General features: G+C 38.4%; 1 protein-coding gene across 4 annotated transcripts in view; it reads left to right on the top strand.

Annotated features, from left to right (window-relative positions):
- Positions 1-18,591, top strand: part of DOP1B (DOP1 leucine zipper like protein B) — an 85,290-nt gene that overhangs the window by 14,346 nt on the left and 52,353 nt on the right. For 3 of the 4 annotated variants that reach the window (XM_037904279.2, XM_037904287.2, XM_037904292.2), the window contains exons 3-6: positions 11,762-11,943; positions 12,029-12,199; positions 15,555-15,744; positions 18,104-18,202. In XM_037904279.2, coding sequence (XP_037760207.1) covers positions 11,762-11,943; positions 12,029-12,199; positions 15,555-15,744; positions 18,104-18,202 — 642 coding nt within the window. Of the gene's footprint in view, positions 1-11,761; positions 11,944-12,028; positions 12,200-15,554; positions 15,745-18,103; positions 18,203-18,591 lie in introns of those variants that run through there. The other variant, XM_037904303.2, reaches the window with a different exon arrangement.

Below are 18,591 nucleotides of genomic sequence, written 5' to 3'. Positions count from 1 at the left end.
ACAGGAAGTGACAGAACTTATGCCCCACGCTTCCGTCCTACCCTCCATTTATTTTCTTGCAGGAGTAACACTGACTGCAGGCATAAATCTTCCACCATCCCTAGTTGGATATAATCTTTTCGATATGGCAGCATAGGCAAAGTCATCTTTCTCACTTGCTCCCCAGCAGGTATAAGTTTTTCAGTGCCAGAACATGTGCCTCACCTCTTCCTGGTCACAGCGTACACATTTAAGTTCTGCCATCAGAACTAGTTAGCTCACAAACACTGCAAACCTACTCCAACTAAACTGACAAAGGTTAAAGCTTACAGAAAATCATCTTACACTGATTGTACTCAGACAACGGTGATGGCTAGACATTAAGCATCTAGATAGAAGATACCATGTTTCACTGTTTTTTAAAATGGTTTCTAAAGAGAAGAAATTCCAAAACACACAATCATATGTATTTTATAGTTCAAGAAATAATATAAATACTGTAATACAAGCATTTCTAATCAGTTTTGAAGCAAGGTTAAAAAAAAGTTGGAAGTGGGAAGAATCAGTTTTCCTGGAAAGATTTCTGAAAGCCCCAAATATGAAGGTACTGGGACAGGTTGTAAATACATACTCTGAGAACATTGTAGTAAATAGTGCCATCCTGAACTCTGTAAAAAGGATCTTGTAGAGACCATTTAGGCTATACTCCTGGCTCCTCTGAGATCCTCATGAGGAGGCTGTGATGAGCAAGCCCACATTCTTCAGGTTATAGCAATATTATGGCTCCTCTGAGAGATGAGGGAATCATAGACAAAGACACAAATACTGTAGCTTGAAGACGAGATTAATTCTATATAGGAAGCATTCCACTGTTGCCTTTTTTACAGCTCAGGGCAGCAGCACCTGTTTCCCAGTAGTGGTCCAGCCCCCTTGCCCTTGCCTTACTTGGGTGGAGGCCAGTGCTGCTCTCCTTCGTGACGTGTATTCCCAGGGTAAACAGTTCCCTGCCTTTGCTGTTTTGTTCTCTGCGAAAGACAGTCTGCCTAAGCAGGTCCCTTCAGAGATAGTTAACTGGGTAATAGTCACAGTTATAAGTTATATCACTATTCTTTCAAAGCAAGCATATTTTATTCTTAAGGTAAAAGCAATACACAGAAAACATTTAAAATAATAAAAGAACCTACACCGTGCTAATAAGCTTACTAGAGATCACCCTAACTCTAACATGGGCTCTGGCAGGAGCAGTCCTTCAGAACCCCACCCAGGGGTTTTCTTGTGGTTTCAGGTTCATCATAGCTTCAGCTCAGAACAAGAATCCAGTCTTATCGGGCCTTGGTCGGACAAAGTCTTTCCAAACCTTCCCTAAGGATTGGGGCCCTCTGGGGACCAGTCTGTCTGCTTGCTGAATCAGAACAAAAACCTGGAGTCAGTTTAAACTTAAATTACTTATCCCAATGTCCTTTCTTTGTCAGTTGATCTCTAGTCTAGAGAATCCGGTTTGAAGCTTCGAAAGGTAATCCAGCCAGATAATGGGTTCCCTCCCCAGGGTGAAGCTTCAAAGGGCTGATAACCAGAGGTATTCTATTAGCATACCCCGCCTCCCTAAAAAATGTTGCCACAATAACAGAGACAATTGCATTTTTAATACAATGAAGTTAAATGATACAATGATGTTAAACTTAATTCAGCAAAGGTTTGTCCAGGATAATACAAGACCTTGTCATAGCTATAAAACGTTATCACTGAGGCTCCAGTCCTCTATTGTCTGTAATTTAACCTGCTAACTCACATGAAAACTACAAACCCTGCCTTATGCTCCCCAGATTTTTAACGCTAGGTAAGTACATGTCCCCTGCAGTGAAGAAAAGGCTTTAAGAAAACGAACCGTCAGATTTTTTCCTTTTAATCAGATCATGAAACATGGTTTATTTAAATAGAACATCAGTATTCCCAATACATGAAGGCAGCGGGCAGGGCTATGGAATGTTAGCTTTAGGTGTTTGTTCTGCACGGCAATCGCAAGTAAACAGCTTATGGAAGTGTTTTTAAACTCCTGTTCCTTGTTTACTCTATCCCCACCACTATCTGTGAAAACCATAAAAACTCTTGTCCCCTGTTTTTATAGCAAATGTCTTCAGCGCCTGTTTTCTGAGACCACGTGTGCGCTCTAGGTGCTATAGCAGCACAGCTGCAGCACCACTGTAGACACTTCCTACATCGACAGAAAGGGTTTGTCTATCGATTTTAGATAATCCACCTCTCCAAGAATTATTCCATTGATTTTACTCACGTCAACATCAAGGGTTAGGTGGCTCAACTGCGGCACTCAGTGTGACTTTTTCACTCTCCTGAGCACCATAACTATGTTGACGTAACTTTTTAAGGGTAGACTGGGCCTTAATAACAGTTGATGAATCATAAATTCTTCAAGTTTTCAATTTATTGCCTCTGTCTCAAACCAGTATGTTGTTTAATTCTTAATTAGAGCTAATGCTATAAATTAAAAAGTGTGTGGATCATGGTTATAATACAGAACACACTTTTTAATTTATAGCATTAGCTCTAATTAAGAATTAACAACGTACTTGTTTGAGACAGAGGCAATAAACTGAAAACTTGAAGAACTTATGATTCATCAACTGTTAAGGCCCGGTCTATCCTTAAAAAGTGTGTGTGTTATACCAATAAAATAAAAACCAGCAGGATCTTATTAAAGGGAAAAAGGCAAAATACCACATTTATTGTGAATACAGAAAGAATCATAGTAAGCAGTTAGTTACAGCTATAACATTCCATTCAATCTCATATTTATTCACACATTCATTCATACACACACACACACACACACAGGTTCTGCAAAGTTGTTATCATAGTTACCAGCCTTAGAGTTGCTCATGCCAAGCCACTGGCCAGGTGGCCTGGACATGAGGAGGGAGCAGGGCCTTGTCAGATGCTCATCTGATGCTCCTGGAAGTTGGTTTGCAGAATCAGACCCCAAAGTTCTCACTTTTTAGAGTCTATTTTTATAGGAATTTCTTCCTATGCCAGTCTATGGGAATTGCTGCATCATGCTGTTGCTGAATCAATCAGCAGATGGCACATTCCTGACGGCTCCAAGATGTTATCTTGTTCTTTGGTTCTCCCATTCTTGAGGCTGTTGGGTGGATTCCAGTCTGCCCTCCGGGGGTCCTCTGGTTATTTCCACTTGACGCCTTCTTCAGCCGATGGACACTGGATTCTTAGGCTGGCACCTCCCTGATCATTCAGTTATTATCCACACCAAGCATCCATCCACATACATCCTCTATCTCTATTTTAATCACAATTGTTAATACAACAAAAGGGCGGGGAGTCTCTGGGTGCTGTTTCTGTTGTTAGAGTATTGCTTTGAGTCTCTGTGAATTGCTTTGAGAACAGACTCTGTCTTAGAATGTACTAACACAATTAGCAGCTTGCAAGTTTCACACACAGAGGGAGAGAAACAGTACCAAAAACCAAGAGACCTCTTAATTAGTAATACCCTGGAATTTAAACTATGGGGAATCAAACTCATTTGTGATTTTAATACAGAACTTCTTTAATATGATCCAACGTGTGTGTGTGTGTATAAATAAATATATCTGATCTCCTGCTTGGTTCTTAAATTTCAGCAAAAATTGGTCAGACTGACCTGTGGTGCTATTGTTTAACAATAGCACGCTTTATCACATTGTTCAGTTCAGTACTGTACATGAACATTTGTCCTTCAAAAAAAACATTCTGTTTTGAAGTCCTAGGGAATAAGAACGTTTTATGTGTATGACCTTCACCTATCAGCTATAAAGGGAAGATGTTGATATGGTGGGGATTTGCATTTAAGAAGATGAACAGTATATTAGCTAAGTTTCAGAGTAGCAGCAGTGTTAGTCTGTATTCGCAAAAAGGAAAGGAGGACTTGTGGCATCTTAGAGACTAACAAATTTATTTGAGCATAAGCTTTCGTGAGCTACAGCTCACTTCATCAGATGCATTCAGTATATTAGCTAAGTAAATTGGCTTTTGGAAGCAAACTGTTGTCCAAATTAAATGTATTAAATAAGTTTCTAAATGTATGTGTTACTGAAAACTATTTTATGTTTACTTCTTGAAGTAAAGAGAGCCCTGAACACTAATAAAGTGTGTATTTTTATCTGGGCTGATTTTACATTCGTAACACTGATGGGGAAGCACGTAGTTGTGGTGGTTGTGTGTGTTGCATTACAGAAGGAATATTGAAGAATAGGGAGAGATGCAAAAGACTCCAATTTAAATATTCTCATGGGTTTGTAGTGCTGGGAAGGTTAAGAAAATGAAGTTAGATGTGATTAATAGGACCTGATTGAGATGTATAAAATCTGAGGTAGAGAACGAGTTGCTGCCATGAAATCATTTGAGATTTCATACCATCAGGCTTAAAAATAGGAATGTTTCAGTCCTTTCCCTCTGCTTTGCTGGTCATTAAAAAGGGGTTTTGTTCATTGCTGCTGTGTGATGTATGTACTGTTGCAGTTTCTTTACCTTTATAAATATTGGGAATATCCTCTTGTCTGGAGATCTTGGAGGAGAAGAGAGCAGGAATGGGAATCTTCTAAGCTCTTAATTGAAAGTTTGGGATGATGATTCTTTAGCAAATACTTTTCCCCTAACTGCATTGCAAGCATTTGCTTTAAATACATGTTTACAAAAACACAAGCAAACCAATGTTCCCTTTCTGCTGTTTGGGTTTTCTTTTCTTGATGATTCAGTCATAATTGTACTAGTTCTCCAGTTGTCTATAGTCTTTCTAGGGCAGAGATGGGCAAACTAAGGCCCGCGGGACCGTCCTGTCCGGCCATTGAGCTCCCGGCTGGGGAGACTAGCCCACGGCCCCTCCCCTGCTGTGTCCGCCTGGTTAAGGGCAGGGGGTCCCAGGAGGGGGCGGTTAGGGGACAAGGAGCAGGGAGGTTGAATGGGTCAGGGGTTCTGAGGGTGGTAGTCAGGGGGCGGGAAATGGGAGGGGGCGGATAAGGGGTGGGGGCCAAGCTGTTTAGGGAGGCACAGCCTTCCCTACCCAGCCCTCCTTACCGTTTTGCAACCCCAGTGTGGCCCTCGGGTCAAAAAGTTTGTCCACCTCTGTCCTAGGGAATCAGTATAGATAAGACCTGAATGTAAATTGATGAGGATTGGACTCTCTCTTAAATAAATAAAAATAAATTTAAAAAATATTTATATTTATATTCCGGGCCTCCTTTACCTATTGCTAAAAAAGGGCGAATCGTTTTCAGGTCATCTTCAAAGAAATCGAGGAAAATTTATTTACACTGAGGGCATTTTAATATGTAGAACACACTGTTACAAGCAGCCGTAACAGTGCACAGAGGGGGGACTTTGAAGAAAAACACAACAAAAAATTGCGCTAAATAACATTTTAGGCCTCTCAGCTTAAACTTTATTTTTCATGGGGTTTTTTTATGGCTTGGAGGTGGGGAAAGAACAAAATTCTTAAGACTATATGACTAGTTCAGATGTTTTATAGATTTGTAGAATCAGTAGTTTCTCAATGAACTGTAAGAACAAAACTCTGTAGAATTATTGTGAATGTTAGGAAACTTGTTGCCAGTAAAATATTTGATTTTGAGAAGCTGAACTACACGGACATGTTTGTGATGTTTAGCACTTTTCCTCTTCCTCCCCCCAGTTACTTGGAAAGCAGTTGGAAAAAAATGTATCCTAAGTGAGCATAAGCAACTATGTATCTGAAGAAACTGAAGTCAGATTTCACTGACTCATGAGAATCAGAAATATATTTGGCAAATTATCATAAATTCCTAAACCTATGGTAGTCTATTGCAAGTGTTGCACTAGGAACCAGGTGGAAGTTGTTCAGGGCAGGTATAGGTATTTACTAGGTAAGGTATTATTGCCTTAATTTATGCAGTGAGCCTACAAGGCTCAAGGCCTGTAAGATAATAACTTGGCCAAACTACTTAAGGCATGAGGCCCAAAAAACTTAGCATAAGTAGCTAACCAAGACTAACCCTAGATAAAAGATATCAAAACATAGAATGCTGTGATGACTAAACTGCTGGTAGGTAATCACTGAGGTGGTAGTTTATAACAGCTTGGGCTATTTTTAGTTCAGGACAGCTGACCACAAGGATGCCATGGTAACTAAGTGATGTATATGTTAATAAGCTTAAGGTAAAAGGAGTAATAACCTGTGGGGGAAGGGCATGCCAACATTAGAAAGGTGAGGAACTACAAATAAGAAAAAAAGGCTGAAACCCCTACTGAATATGCATTAGGCATGGTGGCATCAGTGTAACACATCATAAAAGTTATATCCCAGCCTGTGTGCGAGGGAAGAGAGAGATGTAGCTCTTGAGAAAGGCCAGGATTACTACAAGTGGACGGTGAGGGGAAAGATGAGGAAGATAACTAACACTTCAGGTTGTTTTGCAAGGGATGGTGTAAATATCGGGATGCTCTGCTCATTCTGTTATTACCTCTACCTGCCTTGCTGGATTGGGGGGGGGTGTGTGTGTGTGTGTGTGTGTGAATTTGCTAAGTGTGTTGTTAAAACTATTATAACTATAGTGTGATGTGCTAAGTGAGAGAGCATTGCAAACGATGCACATTGGGGATCCCAGCTGAACAGTAATTCTGATAATGCTGGGCCTGATCTTGGGACAAGAACCAACCAAATTTCAGTGTGCTAAATGGGGAAACTAAATCAGTAATTTAATCAATATACAATCAGTAGATCAGGCAATGCTCATTTTACAGCATCTAAGGAGGTGTGGGTGCTATCATAATTTTAGTTCATCGTTAATTCAGTTTTAATCCCTGATCTATGGCTTTTGGATTCAACAGTGCTGAGCACCCACAGCTTTTATTGAATTCACAGGGAGTTGTGAGCGCTAATCCAGCCTTTAACTGCTCTGCTTAGCTTTTCCATCTGCCTCATGAAGTTAATTTACATACCTTATTTGACAGTTGTAAGGATGTAGTAGGTAATGTTTGTAAAGCACTTTTCATGTTCAAAGTCCCAAGTAGTATTAGATAGTCAGGGATGCTTACCGTGAGCCATGTTTTGCGACATTAAAATTCCCAAACGTCACAATTAAGTGTACTGAAATAAGTTAACCGAGTACTTAACTATGGTGTAGTATATTTGTTCCAGTTATACATTTCCTTCCTTTTCATGCCTGCCCCCAAAATTGAGTATTATAATGAAGATGACTATGCTTTGAGCCTGGGACCCCACTGTGCTAGCTACTGTAGAAACATAACAGAAGCACACCTCTGCCCCAAAGAGGTTATGACCTAAGTGTAATGCTCTAAGTAATGGAGGATTAAAAACAACCAGATGGGGGATCACAGGGAAACAATTTAAATGACAGTGTTCAGCATGAAGAACAGTGGCCACATAGCAAACCATCTACCTAAACAGTCACGTTTTTTTGGTAGGCATCATGGCAGAAAAGAGGTTTAAGGTCTGAAAATAAATATAATTGTTCTTGTGAAATTGTAACCTTTTACTAAAAATGTCCCTAGGATCTTGTTCAAGACTGCACATCCTAATGACATACATAATATGACTAACCTTTACTGGCCATACTGTTCAATCCCACACAATGCAACTAATGTACTCAAATGCATAATATATCATTAAGCAAAGTAAAATATAGGCTACAACATAAATGTAGATTTGTATCTTTGCTGTAATATTTTCTATTTTGTTGAACTTGGAAAGTTACTGAATTAGAACAAGTTAATGTATATGTTTAAGACAATTGTGGGGGGGGACTGGGAAAATGACTAGGAATTTTCTATTGTACTCTTAACAAGGTTTTTGTTACTTATGTTTGTATTCTGCAAATTAACAGTTATTTGTATGCAATCCAAATTAGGAATAATGATGTCAAATTTGGTGAATATTGGCTAAGCACTTGAGTTGGAAAATGTTCACTCAGCTTCTGGTTCTCTGTCACTTCTGACATGTCAGCTGATCTCCAGTATATTTGGATATGTTTTAGAGTCCAGTTAAATAACATTGGCTTCCTTTTGGCATCCTATCTTTAAAGTAAAGTTTATAATTCTATAAAATAAACCAACATTCTTTGAATTCGTTGTTTTCTTTTGCCATGGCTACAGTAGCTATACATGTAATAAGTAAAGCATAAATGATTCATGCTCTACCTACTCTTTCCATTTTCCTGGCTAATTCTGCCTCTTCCTCACACATTTACCCTCCACAAAACAGCCGTCCATCATTTCTAGCTCAGTAAGACTCCAAAAACAACTGAAAAGAAATGAAAGGACAGATTTTTTTTTTCAAATCTTCCAGATATGCCTATTATTTCTCTAACTCAGTGAGCTACTCCATACTGAAGGATAAACTTTCAGTTAAGAAAAATAACAAAACAAACGACCATTGATCCTATCTTTCAAATAAAACCTACCTGTTCTACCAAATCTACTTAAAATTAACTTCTGCCAATTTTTGTGTAAATAAATCCTGAGTTGTTGACCTGACCCTGTCTATAACCTCTAATTGTAACAGATAAAATAGGTAGTAATTTAGCTTAATTAAAACATAATTCCTTCAAATGTTGCTTATGCAGGAGGTTTCAAGGAGCTTTAACAATATGGAAAATGTGAAGAGCCTGCCATATTCCACTTGTTCAGGACAAAAAAGCTCTGACAAAGACTGCTAAATTTCTTATCTGTAATCAAAGAATAATTCCTGCAATTTTGGGGGAAGTGGTTGAATCCAAGATTTAAGTTTAAAACAATTCCGCCTTTTTTAATGGAACTGTGACTGGTGCTTCCATAATATTCTAATGTATTCTGCAGTCTGATGTAAAGGCATTTTGTATCTGCTGGAAAACCAGTGGTAGTCTTAACCTGTAATACATGTATTTTCGTCTAATGTTGCTTACTAGTGTCCATGTTGAGTAGAGTATTAGGATGCAACTTGCTAATGAGGAAAAGATTTAAAAACAATCTCCCCCCCCCACTACCCCAGAAAAATCCTGAAGGCATGAGATCATTTTCAAAAAAATAATTTAATTAATCTCCGAATTCTTCCAGTTTGGTGAAAGGAAGTCTGGATGGAGTAAGCCTGGTTGATTGCACATAATTTTATGCATGCATAAAATGTGGGAAAGGCTAAGGAAATGCGAGGGAAATGTGATCTTGATGAAATTACCATAAGGTAGATGTATGACTAGTTGAAAGACCATACTCAAAGTAGTTATCCATGGCTGGCTGTCCAACTGGGAGGATGCATTTAGTGGAGTCCCACAGAGGTCAGTCCTGGGTCTGGTACTATGCAGTATTTTCATTTAATGACATGGATAATAGAGTGGAGAGTAGACTTATAAAATTTATAGGTGACATCAAGCTGAGAGGAGGTTGCAAGCTCTTTGGAGGACAGGATTAGAACTTAAAACAACTTTAGCAAATTGGAGAATTGGTCTGAAATCACCAAGATGAAATTCAGTAAAGAAAAGTGTAAAGTACTATACTTGGAAGGAAAAGTCAAATGCACAATTATAAAATAGAGAATAACTGGCTTGGTGATAGTACTGCTGAAAAGGATCTGGAAGTTATAGTGAATCATAAATTGAATGAATCAACAATGTGACGTAATTGCAAAAAAGTCTGTTACCATTCTGGGGTGTATTAACAGATGTCTTATATAAAACATTGGGGACAGGGAGGTAACTCTCCTGTTGTACTCAGTCTTGGGGAGGCCTCAGCTGGAGTACTGTGTCCACTTCTGGATGCCACACTTTAGAAAGGATGTGGCCAAATTGGAGAGTCCAGAGAAGAGTAACAAAAATTATAAAAGGTGTAGACTATCTGGCCTGTAAGGAAAAGTTTCAAAATAAACTGGGCATGTTTAGTCTTGAGAAAAGAAGACAAAGTGGGGACCTGGTAAGTCTTCAGATACATTAAGGATTGTTGTGACCAGGATTGGTCAGTTGTTCTCCATGTCCACAGAAGTCAGCACAAGAAGTAATGGGCTTAATGTGCATCAGGGGAGTTTTAGATTAGATATTGGAAAAACTTTCTAATAGGCTTCCAAGGGAGGTTGTGGAATCCCCATCATTGGAGGTTTTTTAAGAACAGGTTAGACAGCCTCTTGTCAGGGATGGTCTAGGTTTACTTAGTTCTTCTCAGCACAGAAGTCTGGACTTGATGACCTCTTGTAGTCCCTTCCAGCCATACATTTCTATGATTCTATGCTTAGTGTAGGATTACTCATTAAGAAGCGGTGAATTAAGTGGCCTGCATGTGAAGCTGTGATTCAAATGGAAAAGCCCTTCTTACGAGAGCTCACTCACTGAGCAAAATTCTCACACAGGTGCTCTGTGATTGAGGAATGGCAGGCAGCATAGCTCATGGATTTAGGAGAATGTAGACTAGTTCATGTTTGTCCAAATTTCAGAAGACACAAAACCATTACAGACTTGCTGTTGTGCAGGAGAATTAGTTACACACCTTCCTCCACCCAGTTTTTGCTGATGCCAAGAGTATTTTTACTTTTGTTATTCCCAGGGCTTTAAGTGTCCTATTCTGCTAGGGGAGATTACTTGCAGTCATTAGAAAGTAGATTTGTGCAAGGGACACGTACTTTATAATATGATATTTTTGCAATACCTCAAGTTGTTCCATGATTTTACTGAATAGTGTCATTCATGACTAGTCAATAAGTAACTTAATTGTTAATTTACTGATAGAATATTATGGTATTTGTCTTGATTTGAATAAGTCAGAACAAGAAGAAAAAAGTATTTGCAGCCTAGATATTTTCTTTTTCCGGATGAGTTAGAACTTTTAAAGTAAACAATTTAAGTATATATTTAGGGGGTGTGAGCCATTTGTTAAGATTGTGAAAGTGTACCAACCAAAGTCCAGCATTCAGGCAGTCTTTGTACCTTGCTGCTGTAGGCATTACTAACATTATGTAGAGGAATCCTTCATGAACATTCTAAAATTTGAAGGGGAGCTCCATAAATGTGTTCTACCTTAATTTTATATGTAAAGTTTTATTATGCATGAATAGAAGAGATAATACTTGGATTTAGATTTGTAATGAGTCCTCTACATAGCAAATGTTACATTTGTGTGTATTTTGTCCAGCTAAATTGTTTTTTAAGTGATGATCAGTTTTTCAGTATGTTGTAACATACCAGTCCTTTACATGGAGCTGCTCTAAGAATCTTCACTTTTACTGTAGTTTCAGTCTAAGGCCTAGAGCTAGTAATGATTGTTGTAGTCATGTTCTTTAAACATTGCCACACTTCTTACACTTTATTGTCCAATATGAGATAACAAAATCAGCCATCCTTATATGTGAAATGAAAAAAATAAACGCTTACAGGTTGTGTGCAACAAGGAAAGAGTCTGTTACTACTGAACTCTTTCCTCCTTTCCCAGACCCTGAATGCTGAGAAAAATTCTTCCTTCTGTTCCTCAATTCCTATCCGATTTACTGTCAGTCTTTGACTGCGTCTTCCATCCTCCAAAGAAAAGAATTTCCACACCAATTCTTCAACTCTAGTGATCTCTGCTCTGTTAATGTAATATTATGCATTTATGGAAGAAAACTCTTGAATGCCTTATTTAATTCTACAAAGTAAATTTTCTATCACAAAACCTTTTTTCAGTTAAAATGTTGGTTGATTAATGTTGGATGTTGTGCATGTACAATAACTGTTTGTTGTTCCTTCCTTCCTTCCTTCCTTCTCCCCCATCCCCACTGGTTGTACAGGCTCTTCAAAGTAACTTGAAGTACTCCCTCTTGCCAAGACGTCTGATTATCAGTAAGAGATTATCTCAGTGTTTACATCCAGCTTTACCTAGTGGAGTACATTTAAAAGCACTAGAGACCTATGAAATCATCTTTAAAATTATTGGGACAAAATGGCTTGCCAAAGACTTATTCCTCTACAGGTAACTTGCTCTTTGAAAACTCAGACTTAAAATTTCATAATAGATTATTTTTTAAAATGACAATCTTTCTTTTTCTTTTTTAAAGCTCTGGCTTGTTTCCCCTGCTAGCAAATGCAGCAATGTCAGTGAGGCCTATTCTCCTTGGTCTGTATGAGAAATATTTTCTTCCTCTGCAGAAGTCCCTCTTGCCAAGTCTTCAAGCCTTTGTAACTGGACTGCTGCCTGGATTGGAGGAGGGGTCGGAAATTTATGACAGGTGGATTGCTTATGTTACTTTAGAAACATAAAATGCAATACTCAATCACTTCCCTATTTATTGAATTTTATTTATTTTTGAAGGAAATCCTAGAAATCCTCATCCAGACGGAGGATGTCTAATGCAGGGCTACTGAGGGATGGGATGGGAAGGGAAAAATACTAGAAGTTGGAAGAGAATGGAAGAAAGACAGATGCATGAAATGCAAGGGGAAGTGGGGCAGGAGTAGGGGAGAAAAGAAATACAAGGATAAAAAGAGATTGTATAGTTAAACTTTGGGGGGAAAGTTGCATTAAATCAAGTTATTGAGTCGTCCACTATATTTAGAAAGCAACACAGCTCTCCTTTCAAAACTTCTGAATACTTATCTTTACCTTTCAAATCTGTAATGGGGCATTGAGGAGATCTTTTGACAGACTAAACTAAGCCTATGTTTTTTGCACTCTTTAAATCTGTTGTTAAAGGGGAATTCCTGTTTTCTGTACATATCTAGATTGCAAGCATTCTATATTAGAAGACCACCTTGTGGTCCTGGCTGCACTAGTAAATGTACCACTTCTAAAACTCACTATCAAAAATGTCTTTTTCACCCAAAGCCCCTTAATGCAGTATTGAAAATGATGACCAGCTGGTGTGGTCTGGTTCAACAAAGTTCAACTCACTTTGTATCAATGCATGCTAGATACCTGGTTGAAGAGGTACTGTTGCAGTACACTTAGTCACTAGGTTTTTGGTTATGTAATGATTGTACTTCCATCAAGTAATAGCTGTAACAAAACTATTTTGCAATAACCTGTTGCAGGAATTGTGCCACTAGATAACTTTCATTATATTTCACTGAATACTCTCTCTACTTAAACAGTGACTAAATACGTTGACTAAATAGTTAAACAGTGACTAAATAGTACATATGTGTTTTCCAGATTGATGCATTCTGTTCTCCTTCCCAAGAAATGGTGGAATTGAGTTTAGTTGTAATTGTCTGTTTTGACAAAAGATGTTTTGTTTAGCTTCATGTAATGTTTCTTTGTAAAAGTCTCAAGTCATGAAGGCGTAGAAAAAGCTTTATTTACATTGACAGTTAGCATCTATTGTTATGAGTTGAACAAGAATAAGCTGTATTTGTTTAGTTTCTGGTAAATAGCTTTCAATTGCTGAATTACTGGCTGTTAGGCAGATGGATAAGTATAAGTGTTGCCTCTTCTACAACTGCTGCATGAAAAAGTGAGTTGAAAGTGTGTGTGTGTGTTAGATTGGTTTATACATTCTGTCATATTACCTTTACGTGGCTGAAATTTAACCATTAAGTGCAGCAATACTGTGAAAAGCAACTTTGCAAAAAGATATCATGTGATCCCATATTTGTGTCCATTTTATGATTTAAAACTCAGTCTGCTCAATTAACATGTACAAATATTTTCCAACTGCACCCCCAGTAAGCTGACGCTAGAATCTGAAAGTCAATTTAGGTTCTTTTTGGCTCGGACATCAGCAGTGATACATCTGCTACGATCAGAATGTAGTTACTAATTCTGCTGTGTATAAACTAATCTAGCAGCTCACATACTCATAGCTATATTGATTGTGCAAGATTAGCAATTTTTTTGAGTGAAAATTTTGTGGTCATTAAAGTAAGTAAGCTAACTGAATGTACACTGGAATCGGGTTTCTTAAGGGAAGGTGCTTCTCTTTTACATGGTTGCTTGTTAGAGTAGAACCAAGCTTTATATTCTACATGCAATTTTATTGCAGACAACTGGAAATTAAAGATGGAAGAAGCTTGACACAGTGCAGGTCAACTGCATCTGTATTTCCCCTCTATGGTCCCCTTAAGCTTTCAGCTCCCCAGCCATTGCCTCTCTTGGGTAGAGACATACACATACCTTTCTGAGTAAGGGATTTCCACACTTCAGTCCCCTGACTATACTGTGAAATCCTCCACAAAAGAATCCCTAAGCAGGCTTCTTTCATCTTCTCTTCAGAGACGATACACTGTAATTGCGACAGATATAAGGTTCCACACGGCTCTTTCTAAGCAAGAATGTTTTAGTCTTAAGGTAAAAGCATTACAGAGAGAGAACTAATTTAAAACTATTTAAAAAATTTTTAAAAACCTACATGAATGCTAATAAACTTACTAGAGATCCCTCATCCCAACTCCAACATATGCCCCTGCAGTCCTTCAAAATCCCACATTGGGTGTTCCTGTGGTTTCAAGATCATAACATCCTTTTGCCCAGAACAAGAACCCTCATGAGATTGTGAGGCACTCATTTGCCCAGTCTGGGCCTTTTGAAGACACTAGGAATAGGTTCTCAGCCAGACAATGGATTTCTGGTCAAGGCAAAGCTTCAAAAGGATGGACTCAGAGGCGTGTCACTTGCATTCCCCTCACCTCAAGTATTTGCTAGGAAATCTACTTCATGCTTACTGTCCCAAAAGTTGAAGTATTTACTACTATTCAAAGATTTCATTAGTCAAGTCTCTGAGAGAAGTGGCATACAATTCCACAATAACATATAAACAATTGCCTTTTTAATACAATGGACCCCCAAAGGCATTAAACTTAATTCAGAAAGGGTTAATTTAATTCAGTAAAGTTTATCTTTATTCTATAAGGTTTGTCCAGGATGTTGTCCTATCTGTGAAAAGGCTTTCACATGCTACTTCCTCAGGCAAGGGGATGTGATGATCCTGCGATCCTTTGGGCTAAACTCTGCATAATTATCACTAAGTTTTTAGATGTTGTTTAAAATAATATTTTAAATTTAGCTACTATAGGTATTGAGCCTGATCACCCAATATGTTGTATTAAAGTGTACACTGTACAAATTTCATAACTGATGAAAAGTTAAAGTATTTATATTGCATTAGTGCAGAGAGGAGCTACTGAGAAAACACTCAAATGCATGGATGTTTCACTGAAACAGAGTGACTTAACATCTAAAAATAATCATTCTGTGCAAGTCCTTTCAGTCCAACTGGTTCAGGAATTAGCTACCAAAAACTACTGCATTATTTACTGTCAAGTTACAGTTTGTGTGACATTTATGCAAAACGTGTAGTTGCTGGAGAAGTTGCCAAAGTGGGCAGACAAACGTTGTTCCATTGAGTGTGCATGATGATAAAAGATTTGTTACAGCACTTGCCATTATGGCAAAATCATCTCTGAAAGGGTAACACTGAAAATGTAAATAAAGAGAGGAAATTGGAAATGGACATTAAAAAAGCTATGGGGTATTAACAAACTGAAAGTATTGCACTTGAATTCAGTGACAGAATTCAATGGAATTAATATTTTACATGGAAAGGTAAATCTTTATAATATTATTTCCTTTTTTTATTTTACACACAGAACAGATGCTTTGCTTGTGAAGCTGTCTGTACTAACAGGCCAAGAAGTGTTCTATGCTGCTATCTGGGGGAGTGTTCTGGTCAGCCCTTCTATAAGACTTCCTGCTTCTCTGTTTGTTGTTAGTCATATCAACAGAGAGTTGTCTGGAAAACAGCAGAAGTACATGCTGGGAACTGATTATAAGCTCACAGTAAGTTCATTATGTTGCTAGTGGGATATTCTCAACTACCATAATGCTGACAGTCGAAAACGGTATCCTTCTCAGTACAAATTAAAGTCCCAAGCTCTTTAAAGAGCATCAGTAAGAGAATGAAATGTCTAATTCAAAATTTGCTCAATGAGTGGAGAATCTCAACTGAAGTGGTAATAATGAAAAATAATTCTTGCAAACTTTGATCAATATGTAGAATGGCAAACAGGTAATTTAAAAACATGGTCAGTGATACAAATAAGGAATGGATGGTGTTGCCTTGTTACAGTAAAACTAATTTAACCCTGTTTATTTGTATTGCAGTAGTGCTCAAAGACTTCAGTCAGAATTGAGGCCCTATTGTGTTAGGCATTGTATACAAACAGTTCAAAATCAGTATTCATTTTATACTCTCTAAAAAACTAAAAAGGGGAGGTGGAGTGAGATCCAATGTATTCTTTCACTTAGTGAAAAGACTATCCTCTGCAACCACTAATATTAGCTGCCTACCCTATTGCAGTCGTCCAGAAGTGCTTGAGAAGAAGAAGATTTGGAGAGTCTCATCATTCTTGGCTCCAGAAAGTAGGACAAAATGTGAAAAATAGGAAATGAGCGGAGAAGCAGTGCGTGGGGGAGTGAACTACCTAAGGGTGGCATGTCCTTGATAATTATTAACCAAACTCCTTTACAATCAAACCAGCATTTCTGCACTCACCTTGGGCTGCAATTTCTTTGATTACAGGAATATTAAATACAGCATTAAGGATTTGGTGTGGTCTAAATCAGAAAAGACAAGAAATGAAAAATAAAGCTGATATGACCATCTTTGCTTACTCCATTTTGCCTTTAGGAATGGAATGTCAAACTCTGTCATTGTACATCAGACACAGCGTTTAAGATTTTCTTGTTTTTTTTTTTTAACTTTAACACCCTGCACCTTTTGACATTATTTAAAATAACGTGCAACTAAACCAAACAGCAGTAAACCAACAGAAGAACTCCAGTATCTATTGTCTTGTATTTAATTTCCTTTCTTGAAATTGAAAAATGTTTCATAAGTTTTAAATCACCTGTCTTTTTACCAGAAATACTGGAATAACTGTAACTAATTATCAGACAGGATGTGTTGTCTCAAGATGCAGATATTAAAAAAATTAGTTATCATTGGCAGGCAGCAGATATTCAAAATTGTGGCCTACCCAGATATGTAGAAATGCTAATCATGATATATGAAACAGTATGAAGCTGAATGCATTTTTATGTTCTCCTATTTGTGGAAAGGAAGTTCTTTTTAAATATGTAGATTTCAATGCTTTTCAAGCGTCACCGTGCCTCCGTGGGTCACAGCTGAAGATGCCAGATGCAGGGCAAACTGCTGTGAAATTACCCAATAATCAAACCGTTGCCAATCCTTTGGAATCTAATATCTAAAGGTTTATTTATAAGAGAAAAGAAAGAGGAGAGAGTTCAAATGGTCAAAGGAATCAAATACATACACTCATTGCAAAGTTCTTGGATCAGGTTTGAAGCAGTGATGGAATGAACTGCTGGTTTATATCTCTGGTAACATCCAAAAGATTGGAAGGTCCTCAGTCCATAGATCAGAATGCTCCTTTTAACGTAAGTCCATAGTCCAGAGATCAGAGCAGGAAAGAGGCAAAACAGAGATGCTTCCAGGGCCTTTTATACTTTCTCCCATGTGGAGGGAAAACTGTCTTATGCTATGTCTACACTACGGACCTTACGCGGCTCAGGTGTAGCAGTAAACCTGTGCTGCTACAAGGTCTCCTGTGTAGTAGCTCTTTGCCAATGGGAGAGAGCTCTCCTGCCGGCATAATTAAACCACCCCCAACGAGTGGCATTGGCCATGTTATCAGGAGAGCCTCTCCTTCCGACATAGCGCTGTCCACCCCAGCACTTTTGCCCCCCCGCCCTCCGAGCCTCCTGCACACCACAAAACAGCTGATCAGGAGGTGCGGGGAGGAAGGGGGAAGGCGTTGATCGGTGTGGCTGCTGGTGGGTGGGAGGCGCTGGGCATGGGGGTAGGGAGAGCTGATGGGGGGCTGCTGATGTGTTACTGTGGCTCTTTGCCAATGTATGTTGGTAAATTCTGGCTCCTTCTCAGGCTCAGGTTGGCCACCCCTGCTTTACATGATATACTTTGTACAAGATTTGTTGTATTGGATAACCGTGGTAGCAACAGTGATGTACATGCTCACATTTTAATCACATAATGTCACACCAAGTAAAGGTGCTGATGTTGGTATTCCTATAAGAAGATAAAATAAAGTATTTAGTAGCTATCAACAATATTTATAACTTTATAACCATTTATTTATATTTATTTCTCACATTACAGGTAAAATCTTTGTGTGTGTCAGTATTGGATTCAAACGTTCTTGTGCAACGAAACACTTTGGAAGTGCTTCTCTTCTTTTTCCCATTTTATACATCTTTGGTAAGAGCATTATTTGAATGTCATTATGATTACTTTATTGGAGGAAGGATAAGATCTTACTGAGGAAAGATTCTTGTAGGATCCTATATAATCTAGATACTCCTGTGAATACACAGTTATTTTCTCTTTCTAAAGATATGTCTGCATGGCCAATAGAAACCAAAACAGCCCTGCAGAAGCAAGTCTCAGAGCTCAGTTCTACAGACTTGATCTCATGGAACTTTACCCTGTGGCCCTAAAAATAGCCCATAGACATTTTGGCTTGGGCTGGACTTCGGGTTCTGAAGCCTCGGGAGGGGAGTGGGTTTCAGATCCTGAGCTCCAGCCCAGGCTGGAACATCTATGTGGTTATTTTTGGTGCCACAGCATGAGGTCCGCAAGCACAAATC

This window comes from Chelonia mydas, chromosome 1, assembly GCF_015237465.2.
Source record: "Chelonia mydas isolate rCheMyd1 chromosome 1, rCheMyd1.pri.v2, whole genome shotgun sequence".
NCBI classification, from domain to species: Eukaryota; Metazoa; Chordata; order Testudines; family Cheloniidae; genus Chelonia; species Chelonia mydas.
This window is presented reverse-complemented; position numbering and strand designations above follow the sequence as displayed.